General features: G+C 41.7%; 2 protein-coding genes across 4 annotated transcripts in view; one reads left to right on the top strand and one right to left on the bottom strand.

Moving 5' to 3' along the window:
- The window catches only part of LOC149153494 (putative tRNA pseudouridine synthase), a 77,714-nt gene extending 65,563 nt beyond the window's left edge, over positions 1 to 12,151 (top strand). Inside the window, exon 3 of the mRNA XM_089439312.1 lies at positions 12,063 to 12,151. Within this exon, the coding sequence (XP_089295438.1) occupies positions 12,063 to 12,151 (89 nt within the window). The remainder of the gene's footprint in view (positions 1 to 12,062) is intronic.
- JMJD5 (2-oxoglutarate (2OG) and Fe(II)-dependent oxygenase superfamily protein) overlaps positions 1 to 21,178 on the bottom strand; it is a 205,547-nt gene that overhangs the window by 103,763 nt on the left and 80,606 nt on the right. For 2 of the 3 annotated variants that reach the window (XM_089440085.1, XM_089440086.1), the window contains exons 5-6: positions 13,658 to 13,792; positions 13,347 to 13,490 (exon numbers count right to left, since the gene is read on the bottom strand). In XM_089440085.1, coding sequence (XP_089296211.1) covers positions 13,347 to 13,490; positions 13,658 to 13,792 — 279 coding nt within the window. Of the gene's footprint in view, positions 1 to 12,048; positions 12,219 to 13,346; positions 13,491 to 13,657; positions 13,793 to 21,178 lie in introns of all 3 variants that reach the window. The other variant, XR_016262679.1, reaches the window with a different exon arrangement.

Raw genomic sequence — 21,178 nt, 5'->3', positions numbered from 1 at the left:
AGTCAGCCAGTACATGTCAACAGTGTCATGTCGAGTTGTCATGAGTTGTCTCGGCCACATCATCACTATGGACCATACTTGTTGTAATCATGTAATGTAAAGTGGAAGTCCAAGAGACCCACATATGAAGTTGAAGAGTCATGTAAAGTTGAAAAGTCATAGGAAGTCAAACAGTCATGAGGGAAGTCGAAGAGTCACAAGGGTCAGCTTCACCCTTGGCTACATATATCCCCTCATTGTACATGCAAAGGACTTTTCACCTTGGCTCCTCCCACATAGCCTTGCGAGTCTATAGTCTATTCTTTAAGGAGCGAGGAATGGCTCTAATGTCCCACTACTAGGACTAGTGATGTATGGTGTACAGATGTGTCTTAGAACTTTTGCTTAATTCAGAAGCCTGTCTCAGGCAAGCACGTTTTCACACATGTTTTGTATCCATTTGTAAGACTATTCGTTCAACATTTGTAATGCATGTTTGCTTAACCTGTGGTCCTGTACTAAGATAGTTGAACTACTTCGGTTATTTTAGTACTTACATTGTTGAAGATGTGTTGTATTGTTTATCATTGTTGTCCCATCCGTATGGACTACTCCGTCGGACATTAGACAGAGCATCTTTGTGTTTTCTTGGTTTTAACAACCGTTAAACCCGTGTGGACTACTCTGCTAGATGGTGTACGCGTTTTCCCTTGAACTTTGGTTTTCGCGACTGCCGCATCCGCTGTGGAGTATTCCGCAGGATGTTGGGCAGACCCTTATTGTTGTTCGCATGTGTTTCTTCTTGGGTTGGGACTATTCCCTCTCATCAAGAGGCTCAATTCACTTCCCCCTTTTGATAGTAAGAGAACCCGGACACAGAGTTACATTACGCACTCACCAGGCACACTCACCTCGTGTTCTTGATGTTACAAGCATAACATTCTCATGTGTTGAACAGCAAAGCTAAAGCAAATCTCTAAGATAATGGCAACCGGGTCATCGTACCATATGGGACTCCTACACCAAACGGTTTGAGGTCTAGTTGGGACTTCATACCGGGGAGATCCCCTGAATGTTGGCGGGTCCAACACCGTCAACATAAAGTTAATTTTATTAAAGTGAAGAGCCTTTAATTTTAAGTTATGAAAAGTCTAATAAAGTGTAATTTAATTACACTAGCAATTTAGATAAATCTCCATTGTTGATCTCTAGTGAGATTAGGAGCTGATCTCAATTGTTGGTCTTAATGGGAGATTAGTGTTTTGAAGACTTAGACATCAACTTAAAATTATAAAGGTGGCGCAAGATAGAAGGAAAAGGGGCGTGGTAACTCAGTTGCACAAAGAGACAAAGGAGTTCACTCAGTGTACAAACGAAAAAGAAGAAGGAAACACAAGAGAAAAGGGAAATTGACTTCAACTAGATTTGTGGAAGTTGTGTGATTTCAAGGAAGGAGGAGGTTGTACAATCTGGGAGTAGAAGGAGAAGGTCAATCTAGCAAACAGCCAATCGATCTCAACTGATTTTTAGAGTGAAGGTTGAGTTTATCTCAACATCATACAGGGAAGTATAGCTACCAAGAATTTGTTGTAGATTTTCCTTTTCAATAGAAAAAGTTTCCTCAATTGAAAAGCCCTTATAAGTTTTGAGAAAGTAAATGAATAACTGATTTGAAGGGAAGTAAAATTGTTTCTGTACTTGGAAATTTATTTTCCAGCCATTGTGTGATCAATGATCTAAATTTTTCAATTTAAAATTAAAATTCAACAAGTTTTTGTGCTTGAGATCATAAAGAAGTTTTTCACCTAGGGTCTGAAGATATTTTTTGACAGAGCACTCTAGTGTACAAGGATGTTCATGGATTAAACTAGGGTTTATCCAACCCCCAAGGTGAAATACCTTCCAAACATCATTCTCTTGAGGTTCAATGCCCCTCCAAGATGGTATGATTTTGAACAAACTGCTAGTTCAACACTCACCCATTGGTGATTTCCTATCCAAGTGTCCTCACGCAAGGCACTCCTCCTCTAACTAGGTACCACATGTCCTCTCATGTGCCCAATGTTACTCTCATGTATGCTAATGTGTTCATTAAACTCCAATATATGTTAGGTTCCATCACAAACCTTAATGAAGCATGCTCTTCAACCTAAGCATCCTTGATTCAAGTGTCCAACCTCCACGGTATATATCAAATGGTCCCAAGCTCTACAAGCTAAGTGACCTCCTCCAAGTGCCCAACACTCCTCCTCCTAGGTAGGTACCTCTCCTAATTAAGCAACTGACTTCCTCATTTTGTGCACCCAATGGGTTCATCAACATGCACACCAGGGGAACAACTAACAACTTCCAAGAGAAGGGTGCCATCCTAGCACTCTAACCAAGGTCAAGCATCTACCCAAAAAGAGCCATCCCTATATCAATGAAACATTTCCAAGGGTTTATGAGAAATAATGTTCTCCCGGCAAGGTTAAAACACTCTTGGCATAAGCCCAAAAGCTAACATGGTGCTTTGGTATTAATTTAACCATACCCATGTGCCTAGTTTAGGCTTTTTTTGTGATGGAAATAGCCTTTTATATCACATGGTCTCAGGCTCCACAAGTTAAGTGCCCTCAACGAAGTGCCCAACACTACTATTTAGGTACCTCTTCTAATTGAGCAACTAACTCCCTCCTTTTGTGCATGCAATGGATTAGTCATCATGCCAACCAGGGTAACAATCTCCAAGAGAAGGGTGCCATGCTAGCACTCTAACCATGTTAAATTGTGCAACTAGGGCCAAATTTCACTTCGGACAACTCATTTGATGGAGATAATTATTGCATTGAATTCATCTTTTCGACATGACCAAAATTGACCTAAGGTTCACTGAAATCAGAGAAGGAGAAATATGTTTTTGAAGTGAAGCCCACACATGTGCAAGTGGTCAAGGTTGGCTTCGTGTCAAGTTGGACAAATTGACCCTCATCCACCGCATATAAATAGAAGAGACCTTCGTCCTCATTTGGCACATTCATCACACAACATATTCTTCTCTCTCCTTCATTGATTGGGTTGTACAGATTTTAGTGCAGCCTTTCTTCTTCACATGTGCGAGTTTTTGGAGGATAGTTTGACTGGGCGTTGACTTTCTGTTTCAACCAAACTTTGACCAGCATTGACAGAGGGATTTTATGGGTTGTTTGACTGCATTTTGACCAGGGATAGGTCTGTCCAAGCAGGCCGCATTATCTGGCCAAAAAACCGAGGAAAAAGGAGTTGTTTGACCAGGGTTCACCGCAGAGCTGCAAGATTATTTTGATCGCAGGTTGACTACATGATTTGACTAGGTTTGACCATTGATTTGTTCACTGTTGTTGATGTTGTTTGACCAGCAAGGAAGGTCGAGTTTGGTTGCCCTTGACCGAGCTCAAGAATAGATGGTTTGACTGTTGACTAATGATTGTTTAGGGTTGTTTGACTGCTATTGACTGAGAGAATAATTGCAGATTTTGATTGGGTTATTGAATCATCTATTTGACAAGTCAATTTTGACTTTGACTTTGTATTATTGTACTCTCTTTCTCTGCTGAACATTTGATGTTTATAATAAGAAGAATTGATCAAGGGTTTTTCCTTGGCATTAGCCAAATATTGGTGTTCTCTTGTCTTGGCTTGTCTTCTGCATCTTATTGTTTATGTTCTATCTACAGTTACTGTCAATGTGAATGAATAATGTGATTGCTATTAGAAATTATGTGGAAATTATCACTGGGCTAATAAAAGGACATTGAAATAATTGTTGCAAGCATAGAACATACCATTGTTATCCAAAATTAACATGGTATCAAAGCCCAGGTGAGGACAAGCCCAAGCAAGAGAGAAAAGCAATCATTAAGATATTTGTTGGACAAACAGTATTGAACTATGTGCTAGGAAAAGTGGTGAAGCCTCCTTCAAATGCACTTGCTACTGCGAAAACAAAGTAGAGAAAAGGTGAGGTCAAAGCTAAGAAAATTATAATTAACTCCATTCAAAAGCATTTGGTTGCCTATATTTCTGATTTGAGAACTTCTAAGGAAATGTATGATAAGTTGGTTGGGATGTTCAAAGTGAACAATGCCAATCTAATCGTCTTTCTCAAAAACAAGTTGAAGGATATCGAGATGAATAAAGGGGAGTCTATCCTACTTACGAGAATAACTCAAATCAAGAATGACTTGCTATCTATTGGAGAAGTTATTTATGACAAGGAGCTCACTCTCATTGCTCTTGAAGGTCTTCCAAGACCATGGGATGCATTTGTCACCACCATTCTCAACAATGACAAGATACCTCGTTTCAATGAGTTATTGGCTAGATGCACTTCAGATAAGACAAGGGTGATGGAGAGAGATAAATCCAAAAATGGAAATGAACCCACTGCTTTCTCTGCCCATGCAAAGAAGAAGAATGATGTTGGTCCACGGAGACACGGTCAAGGATCTAAGAAGGGATTCAAAGGAAGAGGCAAAGGAAGATGCTACAATTGCAACAGGTTCAGCCACTATGCTAGAGTGCCCTCGCAAGAAGAATCATCCACGGGATGATAATAATAACAACAACAATTACAAAAGCAATGGCAATCAAAGGAACAATAGGTATAACAAAAAATGAAAGAGGAATGCAACAGCTACTCAAGATGGAAATGGTCGACTTCCCAAAAGTACATGAAATGCCAGGTATGATGAAAGTAATGTTGTAGAAAAGCAAGATGGGTTCTATCTTATTTATGCTCTATCTACTACCTCTCCTCCGGATACTTTGGATCATTGGTTAATTGATAGTGGAGCCTCAAGGCATTTCATTGGATACAAGGAGGCCCTCTCAAATTTAGTTAAGAAGAAAACTAATCTAAAGATTATACTTGGAGATAATGCCACCTACCCTGTGAAATGGAAAGGAACTATCACTCTTCACTTGAATCATGGTCAAACCATACATCTACAAAAAGTATTGTATGTCCCCGATTTGAAGAAGAAACTGGTGTCTATTTCTGCGATGGAAGACAAAGGCTTGAAGGTAGCATTCATTGATGGAAAGGTATGTATTTGGCATAGAAACCCTAAAGATGCATTTACTCTTGGATTTAGGGTTGATGGTCTCTATCAAGTTGGTGGAAGTCCTTTGGGAGCTTTAGCAAGTGATACTTCTCTTCAATGTGAGTTATGGCACCAGAGGTTTGCCCACTTACATTACAAAGCCTTACCTGGGGTAAGGAAGATGGTCACAGGGATGCCTGAGTTTCACATGAACCGTGAAGGAGTTTGTCAAGGATGTGCAGCTGGGAAACATACAAAGCAACCATTCCCTTCTAGTGAAAGTATAACAACTGATATTTTTCAATTGGTCCATTCTAACCTGTCTGGTGCCCTGCTCGTAACCTCATTGGGAGGATACACATATTATGCACCTTTTTTGGATGACTTCTCACGCAAAACATGGATCTATTTCTTGAAGAGGAAGGATTAAGTGTTCAAATGGTTCTGTTGTTTCAAAGCATTGGTGGCGAATCAAACAGGGAAGAAGATCAAGATGTTGAGGACTGACAATGGAACAGAATAATAAATATGAATCAAATAGATCCAATGACTTTTGCAGAGAGGTTGGCATTAAGAGGGAGACAATTGTTCCATACACTCCTAAGCAAAATGGTGTTGTTGAAAGGAAGAACCGAACAATCATGGAAGCCACCCGTGCCATGATCTATGATCAAAGTCTACCGAAATTCTTGTGGGGAGACACTGTCAACACTGTTATATATGTTCAAAATAGGAGCCCGCATCAAGCTTTGGATTTCAAGACACCCGACGAAGTCTTCACTGGTAAAAAACCTGATGTTTCTCTGTTAAAATTGGAAACTAGGGCCAAACTCCATGTGGGTCATCTTATTTAGGGCAGCTGATATTTTTCTTGGATCCCTCTCATCGAGAGGTGTAGGATTAATCTAAAGATCATCTGATTTCGATAAGTATACATGGAGTTAAGAATTTATTTGTGTTATAAGACAATTTGTCAAGGTCGGCCAGCAACTAAATAACACCCACATGTGCTCAACGTTTTAGTATAAAAGGAGATGACTTGAGAGTCATTTCACACACACTTCTCTCTTGATTTCTCTCCACTTGTCTTGAGTTTCAGTGTGAAAGAAATCTAGGAGGAAGAAGCCCTAGATGTTCCTAAAGATGCCCTAGACGTCCTAAAGAAGCCCTAGACACTGTCCTAAAGATGCCCTAGACACTGTCCTAAAGAAGCCCTAGACACAGTCCTAAGGAAGCCCTAGACGTTGTCCTAAAGAAGCCCTAGACACAGTCCTAAGGAAGCCCTAGACGCAATCCTAAGGAAGCCCTAGCCGCAATCTTAAGGATGCCCTAGCCACAGTCCATTGTGCAACACAATACATCAGAAAGGAGCTCGTTGAGGAGGATAACTTCCGAGTTAGGCCGCAGCAAAGAAAGGAAATTCCAGTGTGGATTTCAGGACTATCTTAAGGGCAAACAGGGGTCCGAAAGTGTTGGAAGGGAGCTATGATATTCATTGGGATAGCAGCAATAGGATGGTGCTTCTAACACATTGGAACAGCGACAATAAGATTGGGACAGCAAACACATTGTAAACAGCAGGCACAATTGGGACAGCAGCAAGGTACAGCAAGGCTACAGTGGGATAGCAGTGCTAGGAATGTGACAGCAAGGTGACACATGAAGTTTGAATGCATGATAGTGCAGCAAGATACATGGGACAGCAAGGTCACTTAGTGGAGAAAGCAATAGGACAGCAAGCAATGACATGGTACAGCGAGGCTACAATGGGACAGCAACAAGCATGGTGCTGCAAACTCATTAGGACAGCAGCAAGGTACAGCATGCCAAATAGGACAGCTAGGCAAGTGTGCTTAGTACAGCATGGTGCTACTATGGCACATGGGACAACTGTGGTAGCATGGTGCTGCTATGGCACATGGCACAGCAATGGTAGCATGGTGCAGCAATGGTACATGGGACAGTAATGCAGCATAAGGTGTAGCAGTATGATGTATGCAGCATGGTCATGAGGTCCAGCGTAGTGATGATGGGTGCCACATAGTGCAGCACAGTGAGGTGCAACATGATGACGAGATGCAACACAATGATAGGTGAAGGAGTCACCTTGGAGAATCAGTTGAAGCAGCATGTCTTCAACTGAGTTCAGCCATCTCATGTATCATCTTCTTAGAGATGATCTATGCTCTTATTTAGATAAGTCAAAGTGTTGGCTTTTGATGTAAAGAACATATAAGAAGAATTGATCAAGGGTTTCCCCACATTGGGGTTTGTCCCTAGCTAGCGCCACATCTTGTGTCCTCTTGTCTTGGCTTCTCTTTTGTAATCTATGTTTATGTTCTATCTTCAATTTACTTTAATGTTGATGTGATACTGATTACTAATCTGGAAAAGATATTGAGCTAACTGTGAAAATTGAAATAAATTGCTCTAAGCATAGAACATACCTAAAATAAACATTCTCATTTTAGAATCTTTGGTTGTCCTGTATATTTTCATGTGCCTAAAGAGAAAAGGAATAAATTGGAAGCTTCTAGGAAGAAAGTTATATTCGTTGGATATAGTGAAAATTCAAAGGCATATATAATTTATGTACCTGGTCAAAGAAATGTGGAAGTAAGAAGAAATGTTACCTTTGATGAAGACATTGCCCCCAGGAAAGCCAAAGATCTCCCCATTTCAAAGAAGGATGATAATGTTGCTACCAAATCATAAGAAGATCCTCTAATGGATGAGCCTATGCCCGATGTTGATGGCCCAATGGATCCTATTGACCCAACTCCTGGTGATCCCTCTACCTCAAGGAAAAGACCACTATCGCTCAAAGATACTCTCGAAGATGCTAAAAAACATACTGCTCCAAGAGGGACATTTCGCGAAAGTAAGAAGATTAATAGGTATCAAGGGTACTTGGCTACCATGAGTACTATTGTTCAAGCTGAACCTTGCATGTTCAAAGAAGTTGTAAAGCACCAAGTATGGAAAGATGTGATGAGTGAGGAATATGAATCAATTATGAAGAATAATGTTTGGGACATGGTGCCTAGACCCAAGGAAAAGTTTGTGGTCACCTCAAAATGGCTTTACAAAATTAAATATGGAGCTGATGGAAGTGCTAAAAAATATAAGGCCAGGTTCGTAGTTTGTGGCTTCTCTCAAAAGGAAGGAGTGGACTATGATGAAATATTTGCATCGGCTGCTCAATATACCACTATCCGATCTATTATTGCTCTCTCTATCAGTCAATGATGGAGCCTACATCAAATGGATGTCAAGACTTCTTTCTTGCATGGCCCACTTAAGGAGGAAGTCTACTTGGAACAACCTCAAGGGTTTGAAGTACAAGATAGGACACATGTTTACTGGTTGAAGAAAGCCCTCTATGGGTTGAAGCAAGCCCCTAGGGCTTGGTAGGAAAGGATTGATAGCTATCTTATGAAGTTGGGATTTACTAAAAGCTATCTTGATCCAAACCTATACTTCGAGGTTGAAAATGACATGCCTCTTATTTTGGTCCTTTATGTTGATGATCTCTTTCTAACTAGTGCAGACCCTCTCATTTATCAACGAAAGAGGGATGAAGGATCTAGGATTGATGTATTACTTCCTAGCCCTAGAGGTTTGGGAAAAGCCAGGTGAGATTTTCCTTTCTCAAGGAAAATACATTGTGAAGTTGTTAAAAAGATGTGGGATGGTGGAATGCAAGGTTGTGACTACTCCGATGGAACTAAACTTCAAGAAGCTATGTGGAAGTGTTGTTGAGCCCAAATTGGCAAATCCTTCGGAATATAGACAACTTCTGGGGGCCCTAATGTTCTTAGTAAACTCTCGACCGGACATATGCTTCGTTGTAAACAATTTGAGTCAATATATGGTTGAGCCCCATCACATACATTGGGTTGCGACAAAGACTCTCTTAAGATATCTTTGTGCCACTATCAACAAAGGACTGAGATACATTGTTGGGAATTTGAGGCTACATGGATATTCTGATGCTAATTGGGCTAGAAGTGTGGTGGATAGAAAGAGCACATCAAGATGTTGCTTCTCTTTGGGATCCGCTTCAATTTCTTGGATGAGCAAGAAGCAGAAATCGGTTGCTCTAAGCATCGCCAAGGCCAAATATATTGCAGCTAGTATGGCCTATTATGAAGTTGTTTGGTTGAGAAAGCTCTTTACTCAATTATTTGAGCATGTGTTGGATAACACCATTATCTATTGCGACAATCAGAGTGGGATTCGCCTCTCAGAGAATCTCGTGTTCCACAGCCGCTCCAAGCATATTGATATCAGGTACCACTTTATCCAGGATATAGTACAACGGGGAGCAATAAGGCTCCAACACATCAAGATGGAGGAATAGGTTGCGGACATCCTTACAAAGCTCTTGGGGAAATTCAAGTTCTTAGCCTTCTGAGAGAGACTTGGAGTCATGGAAGGACCCTCCCATGAGGATCCTACTTGAGTTAGACATTGAGATTTGGGAGCTCCTAGGGTACTTCTTGGTGCTACGTGCAACCATAGGGTGAGTGGTTCACCTTCCCCTATAGGTACGTTGTGTACAGGGTGAGTGCTTCACCTTCCCCTGCAAGTATATATATAGTGGCGGATCACACATAAGGTGAGTGGTTCACATTCCCCAATGATGATTGACATGTGTGTAGGGTGAGTGGTTTGCCTTCTCCTATGACATATGAGCAAGATGAGTGGTTCACCTTCTCCTACGAATGCCCCAACATACATCCTACCCATGTAGTCTGGGACTCTTGGGAAGTACCTCTCATCTGGCCAATGAGTTGGGAAAAGAGGATAGGTACCATAGCACTACAGATGAACGCATCGTGTTCTATTGTACTCCCTATGAATAGGATGCATAATGTTCAACAACTTGATCGCTCAAGATCAAGTCAGATTGGGGTTCGACCCCTAGTTATGTGGACTGACTTTTGTCAGTGGAGAGTGGCAAGGTCTTGTGACACACTCTTGATTGATTCTTCTTCTTATCTATATCAATCTTCAGCAGAGATGAGGCGAGATGCAGAGATAGTACATGATGACAGGATGGCATGATGATTGATGGTCAAATATTGGCAGGTGGAATTCTCCCTTGTTGAGAGGGAGTGTTAAATTGTGCAACTAGGGCCAAATTCTACTTTGGACAGCTCATTTGATGGAGATAGTTATTGCATTGAATTTCTCTTTTCGAGACGACAAAAATTGACCTAAGGTTCACTGAAATCGGACAAGGTCGGCAATTGGTCAAGGTCGGCTTGGGGTCAAGTTGGGCAAATTGACCCTCCTCCAACGCATATAAATAGAAGAGACCTTCATCTTCATTTGGCACATTTATCACACAATATATTCTTTTCTCCCCTTCATTGATTGATTGCAAGGCAGCCTTTCTGCTTCAAATGTGTGAGTTTTTGGAGGACAATTTGTCTGGGCATTGACTTTCTATTTCAGCCAGACTTTGACCAGCGTTGACCAAGGGATTTTAAGGGCTGTTTGACTGCATTTTGACCAGGGATAGGTCTGTCCAAGCAGTGCGCATTATCTGGCACAGAAACCAAGGAAAAAGGAGCTGTTTGACCAGGTTTGACCGCAGAGTTGCAGGACTGTTTTGACCGCAGGTTGACTACATGAATTGACTGGGTTTGACTGCTGATTTGTTGACTGTAATTGCTGCTGTTTTACCAGCAAGGAAGGCCGAGTTTGACTGCCTTTGACTGAGCTCAAGAAGAGGTGCTTTGACCGTTGACTGCTGACTGTTTAGGGCTGTTTGACTTGACTGAGAGAAGGATTGCAGATTTTGATTGGGCTATTGAATCATCTATTTGGCAAAATCAATTTTGACTTTGACTTTGTATTATTCATTATTGTACTCTCTCTCTCTCTGCTGAACATTTGATATTCATAATAAGAAGAATTGATCAAGGGTTTTCCCCATCTCGGGGATTTTCCCTAGCATTAGCCAAATATTCGTGTTCTCTTGTCTTGGCTTGTCTTCCGCATTTTATTGTTTATGTTCTATCTACAGTTACTGTCAATGTGAATGGTTAATGTGATTGTTAATGGAAATTAATAGAAAATTATCATTGGGCTAATAAAAGGACATTGAAGTAATTGTTGCAAGCATAGAACATACCACTGTTTTCTAAAATTAACAAACCAAGATCAAGCATCCAGCCACACTGAACCATCCATATATTGATGAAGCATTGCGAAGAGGCTAGGAAACATAATGTTCTCCCAGCAAGATGCAAACACTTTTTGCATAAGCCCAAAAGCTCAATTTTCGGAAATGTTCCCAGTTTTTTCAGGACTCTTTTTCTTTCTTACTGCTCCTAGTTTGCAGCATTCCATCATAACTAATACTGCTTCACCCTACCTGCCATGACGCAGGATGCATATCCTTCCCTCTCAAGCTAATTTTGGATTTGCATGTCTGCAACTAGGAACCACTCAAAACTTGTTTGGCCTCACGGGATTGGGTACAATCGATATTTCAGGTGTCCTTTAAGGCATGCTAATCCCAAGATGATTTTAGTGTTGCATCTTCTTTTTCAGTGACATGGTATTACTCTGTTCTGTTCATGTTGATGTTCTGTGAAAGAATACATCAGCATACTTAATTTCATCCACCCCTCTTGTAGGGCATTTTTTGATTGACCATCTTTCCACCAGAATTGTTAAGAATTTCAACTGTAACAAATTGCTTCAAATCAAGAAAACCTAATGTCTCTCACTACTCAATCATGGTATCTCATTCAACGAGGGATTCACTTTACTTAAACACTATAAAAACATCCCCATCTTCTCAAGAACAGCCACCTTTATTCATTGCCATGTTCACACAAATTTTGCAGTTACTGTGGAATAGAACCAATTGCAGACAATGTATGAAGAAAAGCAAAAATAAAGAATCCTTATCTTGAATCCTGAGCACAAAATATGAGATGTAGATTAAAGAATCAACAATATGAACTGTTTAAACTTTGAGTGTTACCTTTTCCGAACCAGACAGTCAGGCTGGTTCTACAGAAATTCCAGGGAGAATCAGTGGTTCTAACCAAAAATGGCCAGTTCCATATGGAACCAACCTTTTTTAGTCTGAACCAGCCGGTTCTTTACAAGGTTGTATAGCTAAGTCACCACCGATTAAATTCAAAGTTCTCCCTGAAAGAATACAATGCTTGGAATCTGAAGTAATTTTCTGTCATTTTCTATTCAATCATACAACAGATATTCAAGAGGCTACGTTACATTTAAGCAAAGAATGAACAACACATGGAATTCACAGGTCTCCATAACTTTTTCCTTAAAGTGTAATGCCAATTTTATACCAACGCCCTACCTTTATAGTTAACAGTAGGATTAAGTCTAGGAATCTTGAGAAATTTAGAGGGAGAAATCCATTTGTCGGTTAGCACATTTTTGGCTAGAGGGTGACATTGATCCTCAACTGTCCATTCTGGGGACAGATTTTGTTTACAACTATGTATACATGTGCTATCTTCGTTTATATGCACCCTTGCTATATACATGAGAGAACGTTGCATATTTGTGTCTAATTGTTTGGATACACATGGATGTGTGTGTAATGTGTATGCATTACTTGGTAGAGCGGTTTCAGTTTCCAGTTTTTTACCAGTTCTGATCTAGTTCCAATTTTGGGGTCCAACTGGTTCAGTCACCAATCTGGTTCTGATAACATCGGAACTTGAGGATATTTAAGAGATCAGACACCCATAAAACAAGCAAAAGATCAAATTTAAACATTAAAAGAAACCCTGTGCATAAGATTATCTGTAACCATATTATGCTTGTCAAAAATAACTAGAGGCTATTTTTTAGCAGTTTCTGCTGCAAACAGAAAACTTTCAATTTTTTCACTTAAACATCACTATGTTACCATACTGATACACCAATGCGCAGACAAGCTTTAGTGTGCAATATGTATGTCAGTATGCATCAATCCATAGGCTACACAAGCTAAGCTAAGTTTCAAAGAAAACAATCCATGAATGCATGTCTACATATCAGTTTAAAGAATGATAGATGTAGGCATTCAGAATAAGCTTTGAATTTACATCCTTTCCAAATGCAATTATCAGGTAGATATGCACACAACTTCGAAGTGAAGATAAACCACTCAGAAGTACGAATGTTTGAATTTGTCAATAAGGAAGCAACAAAATAAGCTTTCCATATAAACTTTCCCAGGTTGCAAGCATCCAACTTAATTACCATTGAAAAACAAATAATAAATTACTTTTAATGGTTAAAAAGACTTTCAATACTTACCTGAGCTAGAAGATTATGAGGTGGATCCTGGTGCAGAGGTGTCACCGTTCCAGCTGGACCAAACCATGCATTAACTGCACGCAGTTTGCCATTACTCGCAGTACAGTAGTCAGGCACAAGGATATCGCCATGTAGTTGTGATATCTAACAGCAGGGAGATGACAAATAAACATATCCTCAAATTTGCATACTATGTATGACTTGTATCCTGAAATCACGTTTGAAACTGGCTTGTCTATTTTAAAATTTTGATTGAATTATACATGATATTCAAAGAAGGAAATTCTGACATTTAGTGCAATAGATGTAACCTGATCAAACAAAGGATGTTGTGCAAGATAAGTGAGTCCTTTAGGCATCTGCTCTTTAGATTGAATCCTTTCAAGAAGTTCTGAAATTGTTATCAGTTCTTGCTTCCATTCAGCATCCAGGTAGTGTTGTCCAACCTGGACAAACATAGAGATTAGATTGTGTGAAACAATGTATATGAAATGCTAAATATATGGTATGTTGGACACACACGTACATAAAGCAGTTTATGAAGCTTCCCCTTACAGAGAAAATAGAGAAAAAAAAAATGATGAGCAAAAAAATGTAATGTTCCTTCCTAGAATCATTTCCCTAAAGACTAAAGTTAATTTCACAATTTTGCATTTTTTACTATTATGGGGGCCAAAGAAATTTTGCAGATAAAACTTAAGAGATGGGGACCGAAATGATTTTGTTAGTGGAAAGTGGGGGCCACACATACGTGTAATACGCACCCCTTGAAGAGGGAAGTCAAAGTTGCCAAGAAAAGAGGTCAAAATGGTGGAGGAGGGACCCACATGAGAAGGCAAGTCAAAATTATAAATAGAAGGGGCATAGCAGCTATTGGGGTCTTTTGTCAACTTAACTATTGTCTTGTTGCTCAAGCTGTTTAGCTGGGTCACAGGTGTTGCTTAGCACAAAGCTTTCCAAGGGGAGAGCTCACCCTTCTTCTGGTGGACCTTGAGTGCCACCCTAGGGACGTAAATTTGTTGTTGCATAATGATATAGAGCTGTAGTTGGGAGGATTGCAGATGGGCAGGATCCTTGAGGGGCCCACCTCTTGGATCAACACCTTGCTACGGGAGCCCATGATTGGTAGTAGCGGGATGGTGGAGTTTCAGTTGGTGCCCTGGAGTGTTGATTCAACAGATGCAGTGGCTAGGAGAGCCAGAGATTGAGCAACGCAGAGCAGAGACGCAATAGTGCAAGGAGGCATAGTGCAGAGCTTCAACAACGCAATGGCTTCAGAGGAAGCAAGGGACAAGCAACAATCAGGATGTCAGCATCGAGGAGTACCCACTAGATACTTGTCCAGTTTTGGGTGTTTTCAGTTGCTTCTCTCAGCATTTGAGTTGCAGTACGGATGCAGTGTTAGCAGTGGCAGTGCTATCAACATAGCAGATGGAATATTTGAGAGGGAGCTGCAGTACAAATGTAGCATTGGCAGTGGCAGTGTCAAAGGCAACAATACAGTGGTAGCAACAACGTAATGGTTGATGGATAGCATGTCAAACATCAGCAGCATAGAGACGATGCTCCAGAGTCAGAGCAATATGCAGAGAGGCAGTGTATTGCTAGAGCGCATTCCTCACTAAGAGGGAGTGTTGATTTGGGGTAGCATCGGATGTGCTCTAAGCCTCAAATTTTGTAGGGAGGCTTGGGCACAGGTATTCCAAAGAACCCATAAAGCATTTTGGTAAATTCCACCCAGAAGTGATTTTATTAAAATAATTAATATTTTTAATGGGGTTCCTAAGTCTAAACTTAGGAAAATTAAAATATTAATGGGTATTAATCTAATCAGGGGTGAAACCTCTAGAAAAAAGCCAAGGATCAAGTCAAAACGATCTGAGCCTTTGATTATGTTTTAAGTTAGGCCGTTGGTTGTCCAACAGGAAGATATAATAAGGGACTTGACAGTCATTTGGAAAACACAGAGAGATAAAGAGAAATCGATTTTCTGAAGTGAGAAGTTCTCAGTAGGAAAAATCAATTGAAGGAATCTCTTGTAGTTGAGGGGCAAGGATAGCATCTTTCGGAGAGAATGATTCTCAGCTGGAGATACATCAGCAGAGAGAGGCAGTAAGTGATCCAAAGGCCTTCATGCAGGGCCATAAGGGCCATGCAGAAGTGACGCGGAGGTGGAGAGAGAGTCGAAAATCAGAGTAGAGGGTTAGTTTCAGCAGCCAAAAGCCGGGGTGTGAGACCGACAGGCTCAGAGAAGTGACTATGGGCTTCTGATCAAATTCCCAGCTGGGTTACGCAGTCCCAGAAAGGGTTGACGCTGAGACATCGTAGAGGCAGTGCAGAGCTAGCGCAATGCTTGCCAAGGGCATCTCATCTAGTAGCCAGAACGGCCGGGACCTTTCTCAGTGATTGTGTGAGGTAAACTCACAAAGCTTCTGCTAGTATTTCTCTCTGTAACTGAATAACCCTATGAGGTATTCAATGATGTATTCAGATTTTGCTACTGCATAATAATAAAACCCTCAAAGCTGCTGCACTGGTTTTCCCACATTAGGTTTTTCTGGGGACTATTTGTCCAAAAATAACTATGTCCTATCTGTTGCATTGTTCCTTCTTGCTCAATATTTTGTTTATGCAAATATATTAATTGAGTGAAGGATACAAATGTATTTACGTTGAAATTTACCATAGAAGACAGTGAATAACTTGTATGATCTAATCAGGTAGGAGAAGTAACATCAGTTTGCTGCAGTAGGGATTCCAGTGTAGGAATTTTCACAAAGACCTCCCTAAAGAACATCTCTGTCACCTGTGAAGCTGAATTTTGTTTCAGAATGGAAAAAAAATGTGCAAACTTGGTCAACTGGTCGACCACCACAAAAATACAATCCTTCCCTTGTACCGAGGGAAGTCCGGTGATGAAGTCCATAGAAATACTCTCCCATTTCCCGTTAGGGATGGGAAGAGGCTACAATAGTCTTGGTGGATGAGTCAACTCCCCTTTGTTCTTGTGACAGGCCTTGCACTCGTGCACATGCTTCAACACGTCCCCCTTGGGGCCCTTCTAGGTGAAGCGCTCTCTCACTTGCCATATAGGTCTTCCTGAACCCCTGGTGTCTAGACAAAGGAGAATCATGAGCTGCACAACAGACGTGCTCCCTCAACTGGGACCCCAAAACCAAAAATATGCACCTTTTGTAGTATATAGCCTTATCCATCACCATGTAGCGCTCATCTGCATAGCTGCCCTCCAAGATCTTGCATGCCTGACGATCCTTAGAGTACTCTACTAATAGCTGTGCCTTCCAATCATGGAAAATGCTCATGAGGGAAAGTCCTGCGGGTCTCCTGAATATTGCATCTGCCTCCACATTGTGCTTTCCTCGCACATACTCAATATTGAAATCATAGGCTTGCACCTTGCTGCCCCATCTCTGCTGTCTATCAGTTGCCCCATGAAGTGGTGAAGGCTGTTGTGATCCATCTTCACCCGAAACCGGTTGCCCACCAAGTATTGTCTAAATTTGGCTAATGCATGCATTATGGCCAACATCTCCTTGTCGTATATGGAATATGACTTCTCATGAGGTAGAAGCTTCCGACTCTCAAAAGCGATGGGGTGCCCTCCTTGGGACAAAACTGCCCCAATCCCCTCACCTGATGCATCACACTCCAATGTGAAAGGCTGTGTGAAATTCAGAAGTGCTAATACTGGGCAACAACTCATCATTTCGTTGAGGCAGTCAAACGCTGCCTGAACCCCATTTGTCCATGCAAAAGCCCCCTTCTTAGTCAGATCAGTAAGGGGTGTTGCCAACTGTGAGAAGCCCTTAACGAACTTCCGATAATAAGTACAGATACCCGAGAATCCTCTCTACGTTGTCACATCTCTAGGCTCTGTCCAATCTCGAATGGCCCTAATCTTCTCCTCGTGCACCTTGGCCCCCTCCGCACCAATGATGTGCCCCAAGTAGAGCATCTTTGTCAGCCCAAACTCGCACTTGGACATCTTGGCGTAGAACTATTGCTCCTCCAAGATACGCAACACGGTCTCTACATGCTGCAAGTGCTCCTCCCACGTCCTGCTGTAGATCAAGATGTCATCAAAGAACACTAGTACAAATCTCCTCAGTTGACCTCTGAACACATGGTTCATGCATGACTGAAAGGTAGCAGGTGTGTTGGTCATCCTAAAAGGCATGACCAAGAACTTGAAATGCCCATAATGACACCTGAAGGTTGTCTTCAGAATATCCTGCTCCCTCACTCGAATTTGATTATACCCCGACCACAAATCTATCTTAGAGAAGTACTTGGCTCCTCTAAGTTTGTCTATCAACTCATCAATATGCAGAATGGGATACCGACTCTTCAGTGTCTTCTTGTTGAGGGCCCTTTAGTCAATGCACATGCAGAGAGTCCCATCCTTCTTCTTCACTAGCACAACTGAAGAAACAAATGGACTAGAACTCGGTCTGATGTGGCCCAATGCCAGTTGTTCCCTGATGGCCCTCTCAATCTCATCCTTATAGGCTTTGGGGTGCCTATAGGGTGTAGTAATGACTACTTGCACACCAGGCTCCAGCTCTATAGTGTGCTCGAACCCCCTGTCTCCAAAAACTACCAAATATCTATTCAATATTTACTATATGTCTGGATGTGGTGCTTCGCCTTCCCCCTAGCCTTTGAAATCCTCTGCTCTACTGTAACGACCCAGCTAAATTGATCCATTATATAAAGTTTTAAACCTTATAATAAAACAAATGTGATGAAATTTAAACAGTAAATGTGTTAAGTTTTATAAATACAATTTAAATTTATAAACATATATAAGTTAAATTTTATAAAATATATAATTAAACTTTATAATATATATATATTAAATTTACAAAATACATAATTGAACTTTATAATATAAATTTTATATACTATATAATGGAACTTTATAATATATATATAATTTAAATGTTATAAGATATATAGCTGAACTTATAAATATACATATGCTAAGCGTAAAACACAACCTATGCTATAGCATACCTAAAAAAAATCATTAAAGGATCCATTAAATGGGGGCGCGTCCAACCTACTGAAAATTTATAACAGAGCACACCTTGCTGGGAAAATATCTGAGGGTTAAATTGCATGGAGGGCGTGTCAAGTGGAGGGAAGGCGGTGGCTGCAGGTAGGAGGGCGGCCACCGCCAGGCCCGTAGATAAAAACCGGCAGCCTGGATCGAGAGAGGGGGAAAAACCAGAGAGGGGCAGAGAGAACCAAAAGCAGAATTTCACCAGGAGAAAACAAGGAGAAGATAATTATCCATTGGAAGAGCTTTAAGCCGTCTGAGGTTCTGGGCACGGAGGGACAGAGAGCTTCTGTTGAGCAGCTTTCTGGATTGAGCAGCTAGGTTTGCTCAGTCTGGTTGGGTGGTATTGGTCTCCCGGAGATTGGATCAAAATAGCCACTGCATCACCAGCAGCAGAATCACCAGTTCAGTAGCAGAATCAACAGCAGTTAAGGTAAGTACAAATTAATTCTTCAGGCTTCTGTATTTCAGATTTTAGTTACTGTGTGTGAATGGTTATTACATCTACTGCCCATGCTATGTCTCCATGCCTCAAATCGGCCTTCATCCTGTGGGCCGAACTGTCTGTGGAGGATACGAATGCATGCCCCGAAGAACCACCTGCTTATCATCCAACCCAGTAAACTCCATCACTAGATGCTTCCAATCGGTGGTAACTCGGCCAAGGAAATACAACCATTGGACACCCATCACCACATTGGTGTCTGGTACATCCACAACAAAGAAGTGGTCTGTCATCAAGTAGTTCCCCATGTTTACTGTCAGAGCGGGAACATATTGAGTGCACTGCATAGTCCTATCTCCTGGTACTAGAACTGAAAACCCCTCAAACTTTGTAGTGGTGATGCCCCTCCTCTGGACCATCGGAGCGTCAATAAAATTGTGGGTGGCCGCATTGTCTACTAAAACTGAGACACGTTGCCCCTGCACTGTACCTCTAATCCTCATGGTTAAAAATTTGGGAATCTTGCACAAAGAAGCTAGGACTCCCCTAGCTAGTGCAAAAGATGCTCCCCCATGTGGTGGTGGTGGTGGTAGTCCCCTTTCTGCTAGATCCTCGTTGTGTCACCCACCAAGCTCCTACTCCACCTCAATCTCCTAATTGCTATTCGAGAAGACCTCGATGTAATGAGCCTTGCCTGCTGTGCACCAATGCCCTGGTGCCCAAAGCTCCCGACATGTAAAACACAACTTCCTGCTCTTGAGGTCTCTCCTGGGCTCATCATCCAACTATCCCCACCCTTGGGCTGCTCTTTGCGCTGTGGGCGCTCTAGTGTCACTTCCCTTTTGAGGGTAGGGAGTGGGTGGAGGAAAGGGTGCCCGGGTCTTGGGGATGGCCCCCTGCAATTCTCTCGTACAAGTCACTACCTCCAAAAGATTAGATGGTCCGCGCGACTTCACCAGTGCCCGTAGTGGCTCTGTCAACCCCTCCACAAATGTGTATACTCTCCTAGCGTTTGACAAATCTGGCACCATGACTGAGACCCTCAAGAACTCTGAAATATAATGCTTGAGATGTCTTGTCTGTCTAAGCTGGGTCAACTCCCTGAAGTGACCCTCTGGATCCTTCCGATCAAAACACTCGACTACTTTCTGTGTGAAGTCCTCATAGAAGGTCACGTTGGCATGCCCCAGAGTGGACAAGCCATGAAGCCACCAGTTGTGCGTCTCCCCCTCCAAATGCAATGTGTCCATTTAAATGGCCTCTACCTCTGTCATCCTATTGAGCTGGATATGTGTCCAACTTCTCCACCCAAGCATGTGTTGTGCACTTGGTAGTGCCATCGTAGGTGGGAAAGTACATCTTCCCAATGGTGTGCTAGAGCTCATAATTCTGCGTACCGTGGACTCCATAGCCCTTCCCCTTCTCATTCTCTTTGAGTTGGCAAAAGTCTCTGAAAGATAGTGCCTCCCTAAAGTTTGCTCCCATGGACTGCCACTCCCTGAAATGCTCCCCTATAGGTGATTGATCCTCAACTCCACCCGATTCACCTTGTGCCAAAGGTAAGAAAGACGGTAGAGTGGCTCGAGTTGGCCCACCCGATGATGGAGGTTGCACAGTGGGTGAAAGATGATCAAACTGTTGAGAGGCCCCCAAAGTCTCTCCAAATAGAAACTCCCGGTGAGTGCTCCACTCCCGGTTCTGCATTTTGATCTCATCCAACATCTCTTTCAGCCCCTTTGCCAAATCGCTCAGTGCCTTCAAGAGACTGTCAAAGGCAATCTCTTCCCTGCTCTTGGGCTCCCTCATGTCTTCTCCTACAACTACTTTCCTACGGTCCTTTGTGTCTGGAGTGATTTCCAACTCCCTCTCCCTGCTCCAATACCTTTGCCTCCTGTAAGTAATGTTTTGTCCGTCCTTCTCACTCATAGGAAAATCCCCACGGCTGAGCCAGGATCTGAGCTCTGGTACCACTGTAATGTTCCAAACTTGGTTACACAGTGATATCTAAAGAAAAATTGATTTACAACACAAAAATTTTAAACATTCAGCAAATACTCATAAAAACTCAGGAAGTAAGAACCAACTAAGCCATTTTATTAATCCAATGGAGCAAGTACAATAGTATGGAGAAAATGCACCTAGGCTTGCCTCAAGGGCAAGCATGACAAAACCTAGGTGATAAGACAATGATCTCAAATGCTGATAATGACTGTTCCTCTAATGCTCTGCTCTGCCCAGAAAACCGCATTGTCGGCTGGAAATGAATTACTAGAAACTCCACCTTCGGTGCTAAGAAAATGTTGC

The sequence above is a fragment of the Pinus tabuliformis genome, chromosome 9 (assembly GCF_031772625.1).
Source record: "Pinus tabuliformis cultivar Carrire ecotype Pingquan chromosome 9, CPIR1, whole genome shotgun sequence".
In the NCBI taxonomy this organism is placed as follows: Eukaryota; Viridiplantae; Streptophyta; class Pinopsida; order Pinales; family Pinaceae; genus Pinus; species Pinus tabuliformis.
Note: the sequence above shows the minus strand (reverse complement) of the source record. Positions and strands in the feature narration are given on the sequence as shown.